Source organism: Carcharhinus amblyrhynchos, chromosome 2, assembly GCF_965287045.1.
Source record: "Carcharhinus amblyrhynchos chromosome 2, sCarAmb.v2.hapA, whole genome shotgun sequence".
NCBI classification, from domain to species: Eukaryota; Metazoa; Chordata; class Chondrichthyes; order Carcharhiniformes; family Carcharhinidae; genus Carcharhinus; species Carcharhinus amblyrhynchos.
The window spans coordinates 24,885,523-24,909,452 of record NC_137325.1 but is presented as its reverse complement, the minus strand read 5'-3'; the positions used below and the strand labels follow the sequence as shown (position 1 = coordinate 24,909,452).

Below are 23,930 nucleotides of genomic sequence, written 5' to 3'. Positions count from 1 at the left end.
TCACACGTTACATAAAAAAAGCAGTAGGTTGAGAAATAGAGAAGGGCAATAGTTTCAACAGGTAACACTGACAGCCACCCATTTACATCTTTAATGCAAAATCAACTTCCTATGCATACTGATCCTTTCCACACTAGCCATCTTAATCCGAGCTATGGCTGTTAATCAAAGAACAGAGTGCAGGAAGCGGCCATTTGGCCTATCGAGCCTGAACGAACAACAATCCCACCCAGGCCCCATCCCTGTAACCCCCACATACTTACCCTGCTGTTCCCCTATGGGGCAACTTAGCGTAGCCAATCAACCTAGTCCATGCACCTTTGGAGTGTGGGATGAAACCAGAGTACAAACCCAAGCAGACATAGGGAGAATGTGTAAACTCCACATGGTCACCAAGGCTGGAATTGAACCTGGGTCCCTGGCGCTGTGAGATAGCAGAGCTAACTACTGTACCACCATGTCACCCATTTAGGAAGAAAAGCTGAGATTGCTGACTTTTCAGAGAGTTGGTCAATGGCTTGTTCTTGAGGCAATGCAACAGGAAACACAAAACTAAATTTTGCTTTGAAAGGCAAGTGTTATATTTGACTTTAGTATTCACCAGAAAAGATTTGCATGTTCAGGCAAACTTCCAAAGTTGACTGCACCACCTCTGTTTTATTTATTTAAATATTGATTTACTTGCAAAATCATTCATGCATCATCTTATTTTTACACAGGCTATGCAAAGAACAGAGATGTCCTTTATCTCTCATTCAAATGAACACAGGAGTTTTGCTTTCCCTTCGTAGAGGTACAGAGCAAAAGTTATTCTGCTCAATTCAAAATATCAAAGAAGTGACTCATGGAGCTTGAGCATCTCTTTTCAACCATGACCACTGACAAAATACAAAACAGGCTAGTTTTACAATTCACGTTAATTACATACTTTAAGTTTTGACTGCAAGAACTACATTTTAAAATCAGTCTGATTAGCAAATCCATTTCATAACTAAGACATTCTCTAAACCCTAGAAATAACTAGGGAGTTGTTTTTGATCAGAATTAATCCTTTTCACCTTTCCTTTCAAGGCTGGTGATGTAAAGCAGCATTATAGTTAAAAACTCAGACTAATCCAACAATCTTAATCATGAAATCTACAGTGCAGAAGGCTATTTGGCCCATCGAGCCTCCACCAACAACAATACCACCCAGGTCCCATCCCTGTAACCCCATATGTTTACAGTCCTAATCCCCCTGACACTAAGGAGCAATTTAGCATGGCCAATCAACCTAACCCACACATTTTTGGACTGTGGGAGGAATCCGAAGCACCCGGAAGAAAGCCACAGACACGGGGAGAATGTGCAAACTCCACAGAGACCGGAATTGAACATGACTCCATGGTGTTGTGAGGCAGCAGTGCTAACCACAGTGCCACCCCAGTTAATCAAGAATAAAAAGGCACTTTGAGAAGGATTAACAGTTAATAATCATGGATTCATACAGGACCTTTCAATGTAAAGACCACATCTTAGGTTTTTAGAAACAGTTGCAAGGAAAGTAGATGGCAAATCCTGGAATCAGGGATGGATACTGGTAAAACAAGGGTTTAACTGAAGAACTGGTTTCCAAAAGACAAAGTAGCAAAAGTGCAGTGGAGATATGCAGAAGTTATATGCAGAGATATCCTATAATCACTAACCAATGATGGGACAAGGGGAGGTATAGGATATAGGGAAACACAGTAAGAAGTCTCACAACACCAGGTTAAAATCCAACAGGTTTATTTGGTAGCACAAGCCACTAGCTTTCAGAGCACTGCCCCTTCATCAGGTAAGTGGGAGTTCTGTTCATAAACATGGCATATAAAGACACAAACTCAATTTACAAAATAATGGTTAGAATGCAAGTCTTTACAGATAATCAAGTCTTAAAGGTACAGACAATGTGAATGGAGAGAGGGTTAAGCACAGGTTAAAGAGATGTGTATTGTCTCAGCCAGAACAGTTAGTAAGATTTTGCAAGCCCAGGCAAGTTGTGAGAATTACAGATAGTGTGATATGAACCCAAGATCCTGGTTGAGGCCGTCCTCATGTGCGTGGATATAGGGAAAGCCAGTGCCAGAGGAGCAAGAGGGAGGAGGGTATCAGAAGAGAGGAGATATATGACTGGATGAGATTAGAGAGGATGGAAAGTCCATGAAAGAGTTTAGGGACTAGAATTGTGAATGATTTATTATGAACCATTACAGTGGAAGATATTTCAAAGTTTATTCAATAATGTTGAAAAATATTAAAAAATGCAAGTGAGGAAGTTAAATTAGAAGGTGCTTTATTCAGCCAGCCATTGCAGAATAAAACCCCACACATAAAATTCCAGCAAGGACAGTCCCTCTCTGGGAAATTTTAATACAGACTGGCTTTTGATCAGGTTGCCAGCTGAGAACAGGAGCTGCAAGCTTGAGGAAGTGAGAGGCCAACATGGGACAGGAATAGGTGAGAGTACGCCCCACACTGAGCTATTCTATTATCTACCACAATGATTCCGATAGAAGATGTTTCTTTCAACCCTTTAAATGGTGGCTTAAATTTCTATTCTGAAGGGAGAATGATGGTCTTTATGGAGAGAGCTGCTATGATCTGGCATTCCTGAAAGGATGGTGGAGTCAGATTCAATAATAACTTTCCAGAAGCAAAAGAATTGCAGGGATTTGGGGAGAGAACAGGGGATAGGACTAATTTGATAGCTGAGTCAAAGAGCTGGCGCAGGTACAATGGGCTGAATGGCCTCCTCCTGTGCTACTGTCCCTTGAATATACGGCAGAGTAAAAACTGTCACTGGCAGCTCTGACAGCAAGGGACAGAAAAAGGGAAGAAAGTGGACACTTGTTACAGGATTCAACTGAGTTAAATCTAAACACAGAATTTTAACAATTCACCATTGGAAAATATAAAATGTAAAGGAGAAAGTTAAACTGAAGCCTTATTCTGTCACCTATTGCAAAGTTGAAGCTTAGTGAAAGACTTCTTGAAGTCAATTCAAATGCTTACTTCTGAATTGCTGCAGAGAGCAGAAAGAGAGGAAAATACTATTTCCCCTCTGGGTTTGTCAAAAATAAAAACACACAATGGGGGAAAAAAAAAATCATCCACGCAGCATTTTGTGTAAAAAAGGGTTTATTACAACATACATTTCTATAGACCAGGTTGAATTCCTGAAACATTTGCTGGGTCAACAAAAAGGGAACATATTCAAATTATGTTTTCAGCTACAGTGGCACATTTTATGTTATTGAAAAAAAAGGGTCTTGGAATGGCATGACCTTCCTTTTCTGTGCTGTGCTCGCGTCAGGAGTCTACGGTAAACCACGATGGGCGTTTTCGATTCCTTTCAATGATCCTCTTTCCCTCATCAGCCTCTGTAGCCTTTTCTTCCTCGTAAAGTATGACAGTTTCTACAGGGGGGGTGTTATGTGGCCTTCCTTCCTGGGCTCGAATCTGTGCTCGTACAAGGGCTGTTTCGTGTACAACCTTCTGATAGCAAAACGCACACAGCACATGCTTCAATTTCAAGCGCCCGCAATCTTGACAAACTTCTATGTTGTTCTGAAATGAGAAGAAATTCCAATAATAAGGAAGAAAAACAAAACGAGAGAAAAATTTACCTCAGAAAGAGATTTAAATTTTAAAAATAAAATTGCTGCACCATCTCAGAGTGCACACTGGTGAGAAATTGTTTAAAAGGGACTAATACAAACATGTAGAAAGGATGCTTTACATATCCCACACCTCACTCATGTTACATTAATGGTGGAGAAGCCCAGTTGTAGAGTTCTTTGCAATTAGTATCAATCCATTATCAAGATCCCTTTTTTTGCATGATCCTCTTGAAGAACACATCCAGGCATCTTCATGCTTAGCCCTCAAACAGGTCAGACAGTAGATTGGGGGAGGCAGTGGCGTAGTGGTTTTGTCACTAGACTAGTAACTTAGGGACCCAGGTTCAAATCTCACCATGACAAATGGTGAAGTTTAAATTTAATAAAAATCTAGAATGGAAAATCTAATGAAAACCATGGAACAATGATCAATTGTTGTAAAAACCCATCTGGTGCGCCAAAGTCCTTCAGGGGAGGAAATCTGCCGTTCTTACATGGTCTGGCCTATATGCAACTCCAGATCCACAGCAATGTGGCTGACTCTTCCAACGCACGTGAAACTCAGTTCAAGGGCAATTATGGATGAGCAATAAATGCTGGCCCAGCCAGCAATACTCACATCCCATGAATGAATAAAAAAAATTGTTCATTTGCTGACTTGATTTGCAAGCTATGCAGGGTATTAAATAAAGCCAATTTTTTATAATCTATATATACACAAGCACAATGCAGTCCCACACAGATATTTTACAGCTAAAAGGAAACAGAATCAAACCCCATGCAAAGGTTAAGTGAATGGGCAAACATTTGGCAGGAATATTATGTGGGGAAATGTGAACTTGTCCACTCTGGCAGGAAGAATGGAAAAGCAGTACATTATTTTGAGAGGGGGGGATTGCAGAACTCTGTTAGGGGGGTCTGGGTGTCCTAGTACGTGAATCACTGTGCTATTGTGCATCATATAGCAAGTGATTAAGAATGCGAATGGAATGTTAACATTAATTGCAAGGGAAATGGAAGAAAAGAAGGAAGATTTACTGCAGCTGTACAGGGTCTTGGTGAGACCACATCTGGAGTACTGTGTACAGTTTTGGTCTCCTCAGTCGATAAGTGACACAATTGTGTTAAAAGCTGTTCAGAAGAAGTTCACTTAACTCACTGCTGGGACGAAGGGCTTATCTTATGATCTAAGGTTGAAAAGGTATTCAGCATTGGAGTTTAGAAGAATGAGATGTAATCTTTTCGAAATGTATAAGATCCTGAGGGGTCTTGACAAGATAGATACCATGTGCCATTGCTGTCCAGATGGATGGGACTGTTCTCTCATTCCGTTCTTAACTGGCTCTTCTTGTAGGAGAGACCAGAATTAGGGGGCACAGAAGGAAGACTTCTTTTCTTAAACTAAGATGAGGAGAATTCTTTTTTTCCCCCCTCAGAGTTGTTACCTTGTGGCATTCTCTCCCCCAATGAGCGGTGGAGGCCGAATCATTGATTTTATTCAAGGTGGGGTTACAGGTTTTTGATAGCCAATGGAGTTAAGGATTATAGGGGCGGGCAGTTCAGGAAGATGGGAAAATAGAGCTGAAGCCACAATCAGACCAGTCCTGATCTTATCAAAAGGCTCAAAGGGCCGAATGGCCTACCTCTGCTCCTGTATCTTATGTTTCTATAAGACATTCCATCAAGGATAGTCCCTCTCTGGGAGATTTTATTTTAACACAGACTGGCTGTTGATCAGGTTGACAGCTGAGAACAGGAGCTGCAAAGTGAGGAAGTGAGAGGCCACATGGGACAGGAATAGATGAGAGCACGCCCTGCACTGAGCTACTCTATTATCTACCACAATGATACCAATAGAAACTGCTCCTTTCAACCCTTTAATTGGTGGCTTAAAGTTTGGGGGGGTAGGGTGGAAAGAGGAGGGGGAATGATAATCTTTATGGAGAAAACTGCTATGATCTGGCATTCAGTGGTGGAATCAGATTCAATAATAACATTCCAAAAGGAAAAGAAAGTAATTGCAGGGGTTTGGGGAAGGAACAGGAGATAGGACTAATTGGATAGCTGTCTCTAAGAGCTGGCACAGGCACAATGGGCTGAATGGCTTCCTCCTGTGCTACTGACTCTTGAGTATATATAGCAGAGTAAAACATGTCACTGACAGCTTTAGGGATGTTGGAGGGAGTTGTTAAAAGAAGAAAGCGGACACCCTGTTGCAGAATTCAAAGTTAAACGTATACATAGAGACAATTTTTAACAATTCATGATCCAAAAACAAACAGTAATTGTAATTGCAATTGTACCTTAACTTTCTCTAATTTCCTAACGTCCCTCCTCCGACAACGGTTGACCTCAATGGTGCGTCGTTTTTTGGGAGCTGCCATCCACAAGATACTTTCTAGAAAGCTCGGGCTGTCGCTCTGGTTATTGTCACAGGGTTCAGCCTCAGGCTGAGAGAAGTCTACTGGGACTTGTATCACCAATGCAGGAGCTGAGGGGCAGAGAAACAGAAGTGAACAAACTGCGTGTTTCATTGGCAGAAGAGTAAAAGGTACAAAGGCGAAGTCACTATAGTCCCAGGTGGCCATAGGCTGCTCTCCCTTGAGGGGGAGAGAACTCATTGGTGATGATTTAACCTGAGGATCACCACATCTTAGACGAGGGGCAAGATTGAGAAAGCAGGGCCTTCATGAATAACCTCAGCCGGTATGGGAATTGAACCCGTGCTGTTGGCATTGCTCTGCATCACAAATCAACTGTCCAGCCAACTGAGCTAAAAGCTATATGTTTTGAGGGAGAATCGGATGAACATGCATTTGTATAATGCCTTTCATGACTGCAGGGTGGCCCAAAGTGCTTTACAGCCAATCAAGCACTTTGGAATTGTAGTCCCTGTTGTTAAGTAGGAAAATGTAGGAGGCGAAGTTTTCATTGATTAGGCTGGTGCATTCTATTGGGTATAGTGTGCCCAATATGTGAATCTCCTGTTCTCTCAGCCCTACTCCCATTAAACTGCTGAACAACCTAATTTACCCACCTAGCCCCCACAATGGCTGATATTGTTAATGGCATTCTTTCGTCAGGTGCCACCTCCCTTCCGTTTAAATCATCACTCCTCAAAGATAATTCTTGACCCCACCTCCTTCCAAATTACTGTCTCACCTCCAAAATCCCTTTCCAAAGTCCTTCAGTACATTGCAGTCTGCCAAATCCATGCCCATCTTTCCCCAGAATTCCATGGTTGAATCCCTCTAATCAGGTTTCTGCCTCCACCTCAATACAGAAATGGTTCCCGAAGTCACAAGTTACATCTTCTGGACGTGTGACAAAGGTAAAAATTTCCTCCTTGGTCCTTCCCGACCTGTCTGCAGCTTTTGACACAGTTTACTACATCCTCCTCCTCCTCCTCTAATGCTTTTCCACTGCTGTCAGGTGAATGGAACTGTTCTCTCATTCCATTTTCCTCTGTCTCATTGCAGAATCATTTACAATGGCTTCTTTTCCTGCTTCCGCACCATTATCTCCAGTATTTTCCCAAGGTCTATCCTTGGCACTTCCAATATCTGCTGCTGTCCCTCAGCAATATAATTCAAAGCACAGCCTCACTTTTCACATGGATGCTGATGACATCCTGCTTTACTTAACCATCATCTTTCTCAACACCTCCATTTTTACTGATACCTTATCAGACTACTTGTTCAACATCAAGTACTGCAAAAGCAGAAATCTCCTCCAATTAAATATCGGGAACGCTGAAACCATTGTCTTCAGTCTTTACTTCAAATTCTATTCCCTAACCACCGACTCCATCCCTCTCCCTGGCAACAGCCTGAGATTAAATCAGATTGTTTCTAATTAGCATTTCATTTTTGACCTAAGATGAGCTTCTGAACATACCTCTGTGCAAATCACTAAAACTGCCTATTTCTCCTTAGTGTTGCCCAACTTTGCCTCTGCCTTAAGCTCATCTCCTGCTGAAACCCACATGCACGCTCACACCCCTCAGAGATCTCAGCGATTGTCTAATTCCAGCCTCTTGTGCATTGCTTCCTCTGGCCTACCATTGATAGTTGTGTTTTCAACTGCCAAGGCACTAAAGCTAAGCTCTGGAATTCTCACCCTGTAACCTCTGTCTCCCTTAACTCCTTCCTCTTTCACCAGAGTCCTAACATCTTTATAATGCTAATTTCTTTTCTGATAAAGTTCTTGTGGAATATGTTGGCTTGATTACTGTACTAAAGAGGAAATATTAAACAAGTTATTGTTGCTCGCTGTATTTGACCTAAACGTGTCACTGTAATAAGTGGAAAAATCATCCATTTGCAGCACTAATTTCATCACTGGAAAAGCATAAGAGGGAATAATAAATGAAATAAAAAAGATTCCCAGCTCTCATATAAAACAAATTCACTTCCAGAGGAAGATAAACAGGGAGACAAGCAATGGGTTTTTAAATAAACAAAATATAAAGGAACACACACACACAAGCAGCATAATGCAGTAAAGAATGAATAAAGGAACAATCTGCTGCAGTGTAACCCCAATTGCAGCAGTGGGAGTACACAAGCATCTGTGATTTCTGCAGTACCTGTTCAATAAAGTGAAATGCTTCAATACTGGTTCCTGCCACTGGCGAAATCCCTTATGCTTACATAGCTCACCGAGAACCTCCAGTGACAGAGATTAAGAACGACAGGGACATTCTAACAGTCCACCCAATGTAATCTAAATCATTGTGTCCAGCTCTTCCAGAAATTCAGCTAACAAAGCCCTCTCACCATCCCCAATACAAATTTAGGGTCTTCAAACTTTACGCTGCAGAAATCACAGCAGCGAGTATTCAATTATCAAGTGTGTCATTTTATTACGTGCAATTATTTGTGTGTCAACTTTGGTAGCAGTTTCATCTTAAAAGTCAGAAAGTTGTGGGTTGAAGGCTCTCTCCAGAAACTTGAGTCCATAATTCAGACTGGCACTTCAGTGCCACCCTGAGGGAGTGCTACACTGCCAGCGGTGCCGTCTCTCATCTAGATGATGCAAAAGTCTGAGGTCACATACCAACTGACTAAGGAACAGCTTCTTCCCTGCTGCCATACTTGAACAGACCTACCTCCCGTTAAATTGATCTTTCTCTACACCCTAGCTATGACTGTAACACTATATTCTGCATCGTCTCCTTTCTTCTCTATGAACGGTATGCTCTGTCTGTATAGCGCGCAAGAAATAATACTTTTCACTGTATACTAATACATTTGACAATAAATCAAATCAAATGTCAAACCAAGGTGAGTGGATGTGAAAGCTCCCATGGCACTGTTTTAAAGTAAAGTGGAGAGAGTTATTCCTGGTGCCCTGGCCAATATTTAGCCACAGTTAGAAGTCTCACAACACCAGGTTAAAGTCCAACAGATTTATTCGGTAGCAAAACCTTCTGCTACCAAACAAATCTGTTGGACTTTAACCTGATGTTGCGAGGCTTCTTACTGTGTTTACCCCAGTCCAATGCACATCAATCCACATCAATATTTAGCCCTCAGCCAACACCATATTATCTAGTCATCACCACACATCTGTTTGTGGGATTCTGTTACACTCAAATTCACTGTCACATTAGTAACCACAGTAGCTGCGTTTCAGAAGTATTTCATTGGCCATTAAGCACTTTGGGGCATTGTGAAGTCATGAAAGGTGCTATATAAATACAAGTCCTTCCTCTCTCTATTGGAAGTGTGAGCATAGTGCAGATTATCTTTATTTCACTTCCCTTGCTTTACTTGATGTGGGCTGAACATTAATTCAGCCACAGGAGAAACACTTGTTGATACTCATCAACATGGACATCTTAAAAAAAAATTTCCTCCTGAAGTCTATAATTATCTTTGTCTCAAAGTCAAATGGGTCCAACATATGGATTTTACAAAGATTCTATTAAGATCTAAAGCAGTAGGATACCAAAAGAGTTGCAAAACCTCAGAGGATGGCTATTGTGACAAGACAAATCAAAAATACAGGAAGCGTTGTTCAGGGATTCAACAAGTCAGGAAAAATTGAGTCAATTAACACCACAGCCCTTCCTGTGTTCTGAAGCAGTACAATGTACAACTCCCATAGGCCTTTATTTCATGACTTAAAAACTGACAAGGTTTATCGCTTTCCTGTGCCAGATGGACAACTGACATTAACAGGCCCCAAACCCACTGGGCCACAGGAGGCCTTTGGCCATTGTGTAAATTAAGGACTGACACAGGGAAAGTGACCTATTTTAAAGATATGTGAGTCAAGTGTACATTTTAAGGGCAATTATTCAATCCCTCCATGAGATTACATTTGCAAGGGGTAGAAGGACAACATGTTGTTCATCATTTTATTGGAAAACTCCTAACACTTGCAATTAAAAGACTCTGTAGGGTAAATATCAGCACAAGCATGTATGAAAATGTGAATGCTGTGCCGTTCACCTCACAGATACATGGCCTGAATCTAATTTCAAGTCATGCAACTTAAAAAGAGAATTGGAGTGAAAAGAACGTCCCCTCCTTCAGATTAAAAAGCAGCCTCATCCGCCATGCATAATACAATTCGCAGAGGCAGCTTCACTGGAGCATTGGCACTGCTTCCTAGCCACGCCTGTGAAGAAACTTGGTGTTTTTCACAGATACAGCATCTCTGGGATTGGTGATTTTATGGTTGCGTTGATTGTGGGGATCAGGGCAGTGGAGAATGGAAGAAATCAAAGAAAAATGTCAACAGTAATATCTAGATCTTGGGGCTAAAGGGATCAAGGGATATAGGGGAGAGGAGGATGAGGATATTGAATTCAATGGTCAGCCATGATCATAATGAATAGTGGAGCAGGCTCAGAGGGCTGAGTGGCCTACTCCTGCTTCTATTTTATATGTTTCTATCTCAGCAAAAATGAGCGATTGGAAATGCAAAATTCCACAAGGACATGCAGAATGCAATACTATGGATTCGTACTGCAACATCAAAATTTTATGCGAGGGCCTTGTTGCATTTCCTTATATTAAAGCTGCTATAGGTTGTGTCAGTCTTGGTTCAGTCAGTAGCATTCTCACTCAAGAGTTTTGGATTGAAGTGCCAGCTCACGATTTGGGACTGCACTTACTGAGGGAATGTTGCATTGCCAGAGTTGCCATCTTTTGGGCTGAGACATTGAACCGAGGCTCCGGTTTTATTCAGCTGGATGTAACTGGTCTTATGGTACTGCTCAAAAAGCAGATGTGTTCTCCTTACGTCAAGGACAAGATTTAACCTTCAACCAGCTCTACCAAAACAGATTAGCATTAGCCAATCCATTTTCTCTGCTTGGTCTGTGGTACCTTGCTGTGCTTCAATAGTTATCCATTGCCTTTTGAGGAAAACCTTGAAGACTTCAGCAGAACTACAGAAATGCAAACCTTTTGTTGGAGCATTAGACAAGCAAACTTAGCAACAGAAGAGTCTAGACAACTATTGTAAAGGTCAGAAAATGTACAAATAAAGAATGGGCGGCACAGTGGTTAGCACTGCTGCCTCACAGTGCCAGGGACCTGGATTCGATTCCCGCTATGGGTCACTTTGTGTGGAGTCTGCATGTTCTCCCCGTATCTGCATGGGTTTCCTCTGGGTGCTCTGGTTTCCTCCCACAGTCCAAGGACGTGCTAGTTAGGTGCATTGGCCATGTTAAATTCTCCTTCAGTGTAGCCGAACAGGCGCTGGAGTGTGTTGACTCGGGGATTTTCACAGTAAATTCACTGCACTGTGTAAGCCTATTTGTGACACTAATAAATAAACTTTAAAAAAAAGGAACATAAAGAAAGCAGCAGCAATAAATATTGCCAAAAGATAGAGATTAATGACAAAAAAAGTGAAAGGAATGACATGGTGCAACAAACAGACGAATTTACAAGAGCTTATTAAAAAATCTCCTATGTAAACAAAGTAAAGGAAAAGCTTAATGCAACGTGACGTATGTTCTGAAAATATATACACAAAAAACGATCTTAAATCAGCAACAATAAATCAGGAATGACAACATATTTAACAACAACAATCACCATTAAAACATCTGACACCTGATCATAAATCTGTTCACTCAGGAGGGAATCCACAGTTTTCCTCCGGTTGCGAAGCACCCCTTATCATTTATTTTTCTTAACCCCTCTTCCCCTCCACCCCCCCAAACAAATTATTAGTTATGCCAACGGTCAATGTCTGTGCTTTAGGTCAGAATGAACAGTCGCATGAAAACTACTGAGTGCACTTTGAAGAGCACACAAACTTCCTTGAGACTGTTTGAAGATACCCATTTCAAGCACTGTCCCACCAGCTGTTAAAATAGTGGTTTCAGAACATGTCTCAATTTGTACTGGGACACAATTAACAGGCACTAGTTCAGTAGCTAGTGCCACATCGTTGCCCAACTGAGGCCCCCCTTACTGCAGAAATCAGTGTTGATATACCTCAGCAGTGAATGGTGAGGTGGCACAGTGGTTAGCACTGCTGCCTCAGTGCCAGAGACTCTGGTTCAAATCTGGTGTTGAGGACAGTGTGAAATTTGCACGTTCTCCTGACGTCTATGTGAGTTTCCTCCGAGTTCTCTGGTTTCCTCCCACAACGCAGAGATACACAGGTTAGATGAATTGGCTATGCGTAATGCCTGGGGTTACGGGGAAGGGGTGGGCTTGGGTAAAGTGCTCTTTTGGAGAGTTGGTGCAGCCTTTATGTGTCAATGGCCTCCTTTGGCACTATTGTAGAGATTCTATGGTTCTCACCAGATTGTTAACAGCTCCCAGACAAGAACTGAAAATTTTTCTTGGTGTTTCTACAATCAAGCACTCACGATGTTACCTATGAGTTCTCCAAGTGCTTCAAACATTCTCTACTTTGACTGGATGCAGTAAGTCAGAAATTGCTGGAAGACCGTAGCTAAGCTTTCCATGGACAGAACAGATAAAGAAATACTGTGGAAGAGGGAATTGCATCAGCTCTCAAATTAAACAAGAGTGGCAAACTTTATTTTACTTTAAAAGGTAACTTTTATTCAAATAATTTGTGGAGGTACCAGTTGGAAAGGAAGGTGACGGGGTAGTGGTAATGTCACTGGACTAATAATTCAGAGGCCTGGGCAGATTATGCTTTAGAAACCAGAACAAAAAATGCTGGAAACGCTCAGCAGGTCTGACTGCATCTGTGGAGAGAGAACAGAGCCAATGTTTTGAATCTAGATGACCCTTTGTCAATGCTCTGGAGACACTGGGTCAAAACCCAAGGCAGCTATTGGAATTTAAATTCAATTAATTAAAAGCTAGTTTAGTGGTAACCACAAAACCATTGTTAATTGCTGTAAAAACCTATTGTTTAGTTTTCCGATGAGGTAACAGAGAGGATTGATGAGGGTGAGGGGAAGTTTACATAAACTTCCAAAAGATGTTTGGTAAAAAGACCTGGAGTCTTTCAGGGACTGCTCTTTCCGTTGGGTGCAAATTTCAGAGACTCAAGTGCGAAATCCAGGCTGACACTGCAGTGACATAGTGCAGCACTCGCTCAGTATCAGAGAGGCTATTACTTTTTCATGGGACATAAAGAGCCCATGGCTCTGTTCGACAAAGTGCAGTGAAATTTCAATACTTATCCCTCAAACAACACTAAAAATGGATGATCTGTTGATGATCACAATGCTATTTCAGACCTTTTGGGGTCAGGCAAGGAAGCAAGTAGTATTGGGCGGGGGGGGAGGGTGCTGTAAAATGGCATGGAAAGGCAGGAGGGTAAATAATAAAGAAAAGCATATTGAACAATTGTTTAAGAGGTGAAAAGAATATGGCCAACAGCAACATGAGGAGCAAAGGAGATGGCCCACTGTGGTGCCAGCTGTGAAGGGAAAGGCAGCAGCAGAGATGGCCAGCAGAGAAGGGAATCTGCTAGCAATATGAACTGGTGTTTGTCAGGAGATTTTTCTGTATAATTACATCTTGTAACAAATGCATAAGGGGCCTCGAATTCAATAAGCGCTGTTAGTGTGTAACCAACCAGATTATAAATGAACAGAGCGTAACATTAAAATAATTACTTTATTGCAGTGCCTTCCTAGTGCGCCGACTACAAAACTATAGCCCAGCTCCTCTCAAAACAGTAGTCTCCCTGACCACAATCCTGGTTTCTGCATACTGTACACATAAACATGGGTTTATAAAAGCATTCGAGAACAGCTGTGTGGAACAATGTGATTATGCTGACCTCTGCTGCTGGTATGGAGCACTGCAGCTCGATTCTGGGAACAGCTGCTCTGTTCCAGCAGCAACACTGCAAATCGCTTGTATTTGATAATTCACGAGCTGTAAATAGTCCACCCCATGCCTTCCTCTCCCAGACTATGGACTCAACTGTGTCATTCCTTAAACTTCTTCAGCAAAGTACTAAGTTGAAATGTTTCACATTGCTGGAAGGCAGGTTGTCCAGATGCTGACATTCTATTCTTGACCTTGCTGCTGTGTCCAGGGGTCAAGTGGGATGTGAGAACTTTGCCACAGCCATGAGAATAATCTGAAAGAATCACTGCGGGCTGTTTTCACACATCTTCCAACAGCAGGTTATGGTATCCCTGCATGGCTAAGTAAGCAAATCTTACCTTCTGGCCTGGGAGAGATCTATACACTGAACAGAATAAAAACAAACAATTGACACCTAATAATATTCTCATATCAGATTAATTCTGCTCTGCACCAATAAATTTAAAAAGAATAATGATCTAGCTACCACCCATGAACATCCTCTTCAAACTGGCTATTTAAATCTTTCAGTAGCAATTCCCAGCATGTGGCTACTGTCTATGCCTCCAGATAAAACTAAAAAAAGATACTAGGTTCAAACAATGGGAAATAGTGAGACCTGCTGTTATTCTAACAAGCTAATGTTTCAAGACTGTTGTTTTTTTTATTTTCTTTTGTAATGACACACTGTCAATTCCAGATCTTTAATGCCCACATCAAACACTTGCAGATCATACACTGCATGGTTCCGTTTTGAATTTAGGCCAATAGGGTGGCACTGGACATGAAGACCACTGCCTAGGAAGCTGGCATCATTAAACCAACTGGTCCAGTCAAACTAAAAAAAAACTCACATACGTAGAGTATTAGTCAGTGATTGGGTTCTTGTTGCCACTGAAGTGTACGATGCTCCACGCTGCCCGCTATTTTAGATATCGAGGAGAGGAATGAAAATCCACCTGGCAGCCTAATACTAGAAACTTAAGTTATTCTAAAGCTTACTGCAATCAGTTTGATACAGAAATAGAACAGCAATGATTTGGATGTACCTTTCAAGAAATGATCAGTTTCATTTCTGCATCCCCTTCCACTTCCCCCAACATCCACTGCATCCACAGAGGTGAGAATCAGAGTAAATAAAGAACTTTAAAAGCTCAAACCAGAGTATAAGTTTATTCAAGAATCAAGGAGGGAATTTATTGCAAAAAATGTAAAATTCTGCAGAAGGTGGAAATAGGAATTAAAAACAGAAAATGCCAAAAGATGCTCCAATCAGGCAGCGTTGGCACAGGGATCCAAATGTTTCAGGTCAATGGTCTTTCCGAGAATTTATTAAGTTCCAAGCAGTTTCAGGATGACTGTACAAGGCTACATTATTCACCGTAACAAAAGTTTGGCAGTGGTCTCCAAAGGATGTGCGTGTTAGGTTGATCAGCCGTGCTAAATTGACCTTAGTGTCAGGGATTAGCAGGGTGGATGTGGAGGGTTGCGGGAATAGGGCCTGGGTGGGATTGTGGTCAATGTGGACTCGATGGGCTAAATGGCCTCCTTCTGCACAGTAAGGATTCTATGATTCCATGATCCTAGAGGGCAGCATCCACCTTCCTTTCATAGCCTAGGACTGGGGGCAGAACCTTACTCGCAAGCCAAGAGTCAGTGCTTCACATGGGATGTCCTAGTAATGTTGGTACTCACTAATAGCTGGATGGGATGGAGTGAACACTCAATCACTTAACTGAATGGTATTATTTGGTTGATAAATGTTGTCAATCAATTTAATTAAATGTGACTCAGGCAAACCTGAGATATCTTCCAATTCAACTGGAACTGCAAAATTTCATCAACATTGTTTCCAATTCCCATCCCTCTGCCTTCACATGGTCCATTGCTGAATTCTTCCTTTCTTTCCTTGGCTTCTCCACTTCCAATGCTGAGAATAGATCACCAGCTGATACCTACTCGATGCCTACCAATTCCATCAAAGCTACCTTGATTATACATCTTCCCACCCCACCTCCTGTAAAAATTTTTTTAAAAATAATTTACCGGACGTGGACATTACTAGCCAGGCCAACATTTATTGCCTATCTCTAGTTGCCCTTGAGAAGGTGGTGGTGAGCTGCTTTCTTGAACCACTGCAGTCCAAAGTGTAGGTACACCAGTGCTGTTTGGGAGGGAATTCCAGGATTTTGGCCCAGCAACATTGAAAGACCGGAGATATATTTCGAGGTCAGGATGGTAAGTCACTTGGAGGGGAACTTCCAGGTGGTGGTGTTCCCAGGTATTGGCTGCTCTTGTAGCGGTTGTGGGTTCAGAAGGTGCTGCCAAACAATTCTGCTCCATTCTCCTGGTTTCTTGGTCTCCCTTGCATTTGTTCTGACAATGGCCGCTTCAATGCCAGTATTAGCAACATGTCTTCTTTTTTCAATATTTTTGGACAGGTGGTGCTGGTAATGGTTCTACTGTTTGGATTCACACCTACTTACTTTATTTATCCTATCACTACCTACTTCTGCCTTGCTCCTTCATCCCTTTTGTCATTTAATCACTGCTGTTTTCCATCCTGCTTAAAATCTGTCACATCTCACCGTTTTCAGTTCTGACACAAGATCATAGACTTGAGTTATTAACTGTTTCCCTCTCTACAGGTGTGGCCTGACAGGCTGAGTACTTTTAGCATTTTTTTCTTTACATATTACACTTATCTTACGGCTAATGCTTCTATCATAACTTGATCACCTCTGTTGGTTTCTCATGACCTTACGCAGTCTGAGCAGTTCCTCAGGGTCAGTGAGTAAGTATCCTTGGCCTAACCATCATCAGCTGCTTCATCAACAATCTTTCCTTCTATTGCAAGGTCCCAACAACCTGTCCTCATCACCCCCATGCTGACACTATAGTTAAGAAAGCCCACCATCACCCCTACTTTCTCAGAAGACTAAGGAAATTTGGCATGTCAGCTACGACTCTCACCAACTTTTACAGATGCACCATAGAAAGCATTCTTTCTGGTTGTATCACAGCTTGGTATCGCTCCTGCTCTGCCCAAGACCGCAAGAAACTACAAAAGATTGTAAATATAGCCCAAACCATCACGCAAACCAGTCTCTCATCCATTGACTCTGTCTACACTTCCTGTTGCCTCGGAAAAGCAGCCAGCATTATTAAGGAGCCCACACACCCCGTACATTCTCTCTTCCATTTCTTACATTGGGAAAAAGATACAAAAGTCTGAGGTCAAGTACCAACTGGCTCAAGAACACCTTCTTCTCCGCTGTCATCAGACTTCTGAATGGACCAACCTTGTATTAAGTTGATCTTTCCCTACACCCTAGCAATGATGTAACGCTACCTTCTGCACACTCATTTCCTTCTCTATGAACGGTATGCTTTATAGCATGCAAGAAACAATACTTTTCACCGTACTCATACATGTAACATTAATAAATCAAATCAAGGTAAAAAGTGAAGATGTTTGATGATGACTGCACAGCATTCAGTTCACCTCAGATAATGAGGAATTTCTTCCTACTTGCTTAAAGACCTGGATAACGTACAGGTTTGGGCTGACATGTGGCAAGTAATAACTGTGCCACACAATTCTACCATTAAGTAACTCACCTCATGCTCTCCAAAACCTGCCTCCCACTGCAAGGCATCAGTCAGAATGGAACACTTTCCATTCCATTGGATGAATGCAAGTCCGAAAGCACTTGAGAAGCTCGACCCCATCCAGGTGAAAGCAGCCACTAATCAGCACCCCACTCACCGTCCTAAACAAAGACTCCCTCCACCACCAATGCACAGTTGCATCAGTGTGTACCATCTACAAGCTGCACTGCAACAACTAGCCAAGGTCCTTGGACAGTTTTTCCAAATCTGTGAGTTCTTCCACCTTGAAGGACAAGTTAGCAGACTTATAGGAACACTCCCAGCTCTAAATTCCCCAACAAGTCACAAACCAAATGTAGCTGGCATTTCCTCACTGGGGTTAAAAGCCTGCAATTCTCTTCTAATGGTGGGTGTACCTACACCACAGAAACTGCAGCAGTTCAAGAAGGTGGCTCACCACCATCTTCTCAGGGCATTAATAAATTGGGTAATTAGCTGCAGCCACCACAGAATTCCTGTGGGATACCACTAGTCATATTCTACAATTACAGTATTTGTCCATTATCCTTCGCCTCTATATCCTGTTTCTCAGCTAATTTCCTCAACTGGTCAATAATCTGTCCTCAATTCCATGAGCTTTAACATTTATCAAATACCTTCTGGAAATTCATATGAACAACAATCATTGATGTTCCACTGTCATTACTTCAGCCACATTTTCAAAATCTTCAATCCGATTCAAAAATGACCCACCCTTTGCAAATGCATGCTGGCTTTCTGATCACGTGGTGATCTTTAAGGTGTTCATTCTTGATTATAAACTATGGTAATTTCCCAGCAAGAGATATTAAGCTAACTAGCCTATAATCCTCTGGTTTCCGTCTCATCTTCCTTGAAGAGGTACAGGGCAGTCAGTCACTCCTGGTGGTACAGTTACAGGGCAGTCACTCCTGGTGGTACAGTTACAGGGCAGTCACTCCTGGTGGTACAGTTACAGGGCAGTCACTCCTGGTGGTACAGTTACAGGGCAGTCACTCCTGGTGGTACAGTTACAGGGCAGTCACTCCTGGTGGTACAGTTACAGGGCAGTCACTCCTGGTGGTACAGTTACAGGGCAGTCACTCCTGGTGGTACAGTTACAGGGCAGTCACTCCTGGTGGTACAGTTACAGGGCAGTCACTCCTGGTGGTACAGTTACAGGGCAGTCACTCCTGGTGGTACAGTGATAGCTACAATTCAACTTGTAGAACTGTGATTTTTTTTCTTTATTTTCTCATGGACATGGATGTTACTGGTAAAGCCAGCATTTGTTGCTCATACTGAATGGTTTGCAAGGCCATTTCAGCAGCAGTTAAGAGTCAATAATTGTTCTGTGGGTCTGGAGTTACGTGTAAGCAGATTGGGTAAGAAGAGAGTATTCCCCTTCCAAAAGGACACCAATGACCTTTTTGCAACAATCAGTGATAATTGTCATGGTCACCATTACTGTGACCATCTTTATTATACCAGATTTATTAACTTAAATTAAATTCCACCACCTGCTGTGGTGGGATTTGAACTCTTGATGCCACAGCATTAGCTTGGATCTCTGGATTAGTAAAACATTGATTCAGCATCTATGGGGTGGCATGATGGCAGTGGTTAGCACTGTTGCTTCACAGCATCAGAGACCCAGGTTCGATTCCTGGCTTGGGTCACTGTCTGTATGGAGTTTGCACATTCTCTCCATGTCTGCATGGGTTTCCTTTGGGTGCTCCTGTTTCCTCCACTGAAAAAGATGTGCTGATTAGGTGAATTGGCCATGCTAAATTGTGCCAGAATGTGGCAATTAGGGGGTTTTCACAGTAACTTCATTGCAGTGTTAATGCAAGTCCATCTGAGACTAATAAATAAACTTTAGTTTAATTTTTAACCTGTTAAATTCCTTCAATTTTGTATGCATCAATAAAATCATCTTTAATCTCCAATGAGTATAGGCCTAACCTACTTAATCTTTTTCATCCTCATCTCAGGAATCAGCTGGGTGAACATTCGGAAGTGGGTTCCTTCTTAGTTACATGAAGAAAAATGTTCACATTACTCTAGGTGTGTCACCACTACCTAATATAGTAAGACTTCCCTACTTTTATATACCAATCCTCTTGCAATAAAGCCAACATTCTATCTCCCTCCCTAATTACTTGCTGTACCTTCATGTGGACTTTATGATTCATGTACAAGGATATCCAGATCCCTCAGCACGGCTGCATTCTGCAGCCTCTCTCCATTTGAATAATATTCTGCTTTTCTGAGTGGGCAAGTTCACAGTTTTCCATCTTATGCTCCATCTGCCATTTTTTCCTACCCCCTTAATGTACCCTACATTCCTTCCTGTGTACTCACAGTTTGCTGTCCTATCTATCTTTGTGCCAAAGTTAGCTACAATGTAGGAGGGCCCTTCATCCAAGTCATTAATAATGATCATAAATAGTCGCGACCCCAATGCTAATCCCTGTGGCACTCCACTAGTTACAGCTTATCATCATGAAAATGACCCATTTGTCTCAAACCTGTTACCTGCTCGTTAGCCAGTCCTTTATCTATTCTAATATATCACCCCTAACACCATAAACTCTCATCTTGCGTAGTAACCTAAGTGACGTTATCAAACAGCTTTTGGAAATCCAAATACACGACATCAACTAGTTCCACTTTATCCACCCCACTTGTTGAATCCCCAAACAACTCTAATTTGACCCCCCCTTTCATAAAACCATGTTGACTCTGCCTGACAGTATTGTGTTTTTTTTTCAAATCTCCTGCTACTATCTTATTTGGATTCAGACATTTTCATAATGACACACTATAGTTTTTTGCTGTCTGTCTTCCTTCTTTTTGAACACAGGTATTACATTTGCAGTTTTCTAATCTGCTGGGATTTCCCAGAATCAAGGCAATTTTGGAAGGTTACAATAAACGCATCCATCATCTCTGCGGCAGCAACTTTTTTTATGGACCTAGAATGCAGACTATCAGTCTCTCTCCCTCCACACCCCCCACCCACCCATCTACCGACCTTCCCCAACAACCACCTCTATTGTTATTCCAATTGCCTTTTTCCAGTGACAGTAATTGATTTAAGTTCCTCCTCCCACTTTGCCTTAATTTCCTATGATCTTTCGGGTCAAACCAAGTAAACAAACTTAAATTACGTTCGGACAAAGAAAAAGGGGGCAGCTCCCCAAAAGGAGGGGGAACGGCCCAAACTGAAACAAAAGGTACAAAGGAAACTTAAGACACGTCAAATCAAAATGTGATTATCGGGGTCTATAAGGCACCTCAGCCCCTGCGGTGCCCAACGGGCACGGAAGGCCTCGATGGTGCCCGCGGACACCGCGTGCTCCCTCTCCAGGGACACCCGGCTGCGAACGTAGCCGCGGTAGAGGGGCAGGCAGTCGGGACGGACGGCCCCGTCGATCGCCCGCTGCCTGGACCTGTTGATGGCGCGTTTCACCAGGCCCAGGTTCACGAGGAGGTCGGCGTCTCGACCCTCCCCTCTCCGCATTTTATTAGGATGTTTCTTGTGTCCTCTGTTGTGAAGGTTCTTACTTATTCAAAGCCTCTGCCATTTCTTTGTTTCCCATCATAATTCCCCACTCTCACCTTCCAAGGGACCAATGCTCACTTTAACTATTAATTTCCTTTTGATATACTTGTAGAATTTATAGAATATATTTCTTCCTAGTTTTCTCTCAATTCATCCCTTTTTTTAAAAAAAGTAATCCTTTATTAGTTTTGAAAACATTTCCAACCTTCTGGTCTCTCAATAATCTTTGTAGCATTGTACACCTTTGCTTTCAATTTGACACCATCCTTAATTAATCATAGTGCATCTTTCTGCTGGAGTTTTTCTTCCCCAAGGAAATATATCTATTGTGTTATGAAATACCTCCTTAAATATCTGCCATTGCTTCTCCACTGTCTTGTGTTTTAACCCATTCACCCAGTCTACTTTAGCTAACTCTGCCTTCGTATCTAGTGATTGTCTTAAATTTAAAACACAAATTATGGACTGAGACTCCTCACTCTCAAGATGAGTGTGAAATTTATCACATTGTAATCATGCTCAGCAGATCCTCCAGTGAGAAGTCTTTAATTAACAATGCCTCGTTACATATTAACAGTTCCAAAATAGTCTGGCACGTTCCAGAATGTTCTGCTCTAAGAAGCTGTCCTGCAAATACTCTGTGAACGGAGTCTCCAGACTAGCTTGCCGATTTGATTTGTCCAATCAACAAGATTAACATCACCCACGATTGTTGTAGTACCTTTTTTGCAAGCTCTCATTATTTCTTGACGTATACTCTGTCCTATTGTGAGCTACTGTCACTCCTGCTAGTAACTCCTTTCCTTTTTCTCCACCCAAAATGATTCTATACCTTAATTTTCTGAACTAAATTATTTGTGCTATCAATCCATCCATCTTGTCTAGAAAGGGAATACGCAATTCTGTCTTGTTAGCATCTTTGCCTACTCTGACCTTATTTGCTGGCGCATTCATGTTTGTACACCTTGTCCTACTCTGATTATCATTACGCTATTGCCTTGTCTTTTCCCTTTCACCTTTCATATCTCCCCTCTCATGAATCCTTGCCCTGGCTATTTGTTTTAAATTCCACTCTACTAGTTATTCGATTCACCAGATCACTGGTCCCAGCACAGCTCAGGTCGAGATTGTCCCAGCTCCCTCTTTCCCAGTATTGGTGCCAATGCCCCACGAATTGAAACTCATTTCTCCCATATTCACCTTTGAGCCAGGCATTCAGCTCTCCAATCTTATTTATCCTACACCAATTTACTCCAGATATTGTTACAATCATGGTTTTGCTTTTTAATACAGGTCCAGCTGCTCGTACTCCTTGACTAGGACCTCGTTCTTATTCCTACATATGTCACTGGTACCTACATAGACCATGGCAACTAGATTCTTTTCTTTGCACTCCAAAATTCCTCTCCAGCCCTATGGGCATATCCTCAACCTTGGCATTGGGTAGATAACTGATGCAGAGAGCTGCATCTATCCCTGACAATACTGCTCCCAGCTACAGCTCATCTAATTTAACTCTGCAGCTTAAGTGGCCTCCTTTATCCTGTGCCAAGGTCAGTTTGCTTACCCACCCTGCAGTTCCTATTCTCACCCACATAGGCTTACATTAGGGAATACGTAATTCTGTCTTGTTAGCATCTTTGCCTACTCTGACCTTATTTGCTGGCGCATTCATGTTTATACACCCTGTCCTACTCTGATTACCATTACGTTATTGCCTTGTCTTTTCCCTGTCACCTTTCATATCACCCCTCTCATGAATCCTTGCCCTGGCTATTTGTTTTAAGTTCCACTCTACTAGTTATTCGATTCACCAGATCACTGGTCCCAGCACAGCTCAGGTCGAGATTGTCCCAGCTCCCTCTGCAACATAAGTTGCAACAACCTCAAGCCGGTCAAGAAATCTGAAAGGCTGATGCTACTCCATTGCTACCTTTGGATCCTCATACCTGCCTTACTCAATCACACCCTCCTATCCCACATCACAGACCAAATTCCTAAATATCTAGTCTAAGGGATGTTACTGAAGCCTAGAATAAAGTGCCCAAGCAACATTGCCCTTCCTTGATGCATTGCAACATCTGAAACTCAAGCTCCAGTTTATCAACTCTGAGCCAAGATTGCTCAAGTTGCTGTTGTTATGGATCACACTGGTGTCTACTAGTGTAAACATGCGACACATCAGCTTAATTGCCCTAAGTACCGTGTTTTACTTAACAAAAAGGTGGTACAGTGGTTAGCACTGCTACCTCATAACACCAGGGACCTGGGTTCGATTCCCAGGTTGGGTCACCGTCTATGTGGAGTCTGCACGGCACTGCACATTCTCCCCATGTCTGTGTGGGGTTTCCTTGCACAGGATTTTCACAGTAACTTCATTATAATGTTAATGTGAGCCTACTTGTGAGACCAATAAACTTTGAATGGATAGATGAAAGTCAAAAGACAAGTGGGTAGACGGCTGGGTTCCTGGATGGATAGATCCTCCTCAACATTTATCTTCACATTCTCACCTAACCGTTGCTGAAAGCCCAGTCCCTGCAGCAGAGCACGTTCCAGTGTTGACCAGGAGAGCAGCAGTCGCTGCAGCATCGCCATCGTGGAGCCAGAGGTCAGAACCAGAACCAGGAACTACACAACCTTCATCCCGATCACGCAGGCGCGACATTCATGGTGCGCGCGGATAGGCTGCCGGCGGAGGCACGTGACCTCCGCACGGCCTCGCCCTTGGCCGTGCCGCACTACAACTCCCAGCGTCCCCCGCGTGCTATTCCCGCCTGCCTCCTGGTGCGATGCATGCCGGTAGTTGTAGTTTGTCGG

General features: G+C 42.4%; 1 protein-coding gene across 1 annotated transcript; it reads right to left on the bottom strand.

Moving 5' to 3' along the window:
- Positions 1-1,750: 1,750 nt before the first annotated feature.
- mrpl32 (mitochondrial ribosomal protein L32) lies at positions 1,751-23,755 on the bottom strand. Its single transcript, XM_080203563.1, has 3 exons — positions 23,624-23,755; positions 5,945-6,132; positions 1,751-3,588 (listed from the first exon to the last, which is right to left on the bottom strand). The coding sequence occupies exons 1-3, from the start codon at positions 23,706-23,708 to the stop codon at positions 3,331-3,333; spliced, it is 531 nt and encodes a 176-aa protein (XP_080059689.1). The 5' UTR covers positions 23,709-23,755; the 3' UTR covers positions 1,751-3,330.
- Between the last annotated feature and the right edge of the window lie 175 nt (positions 23,756-23,930).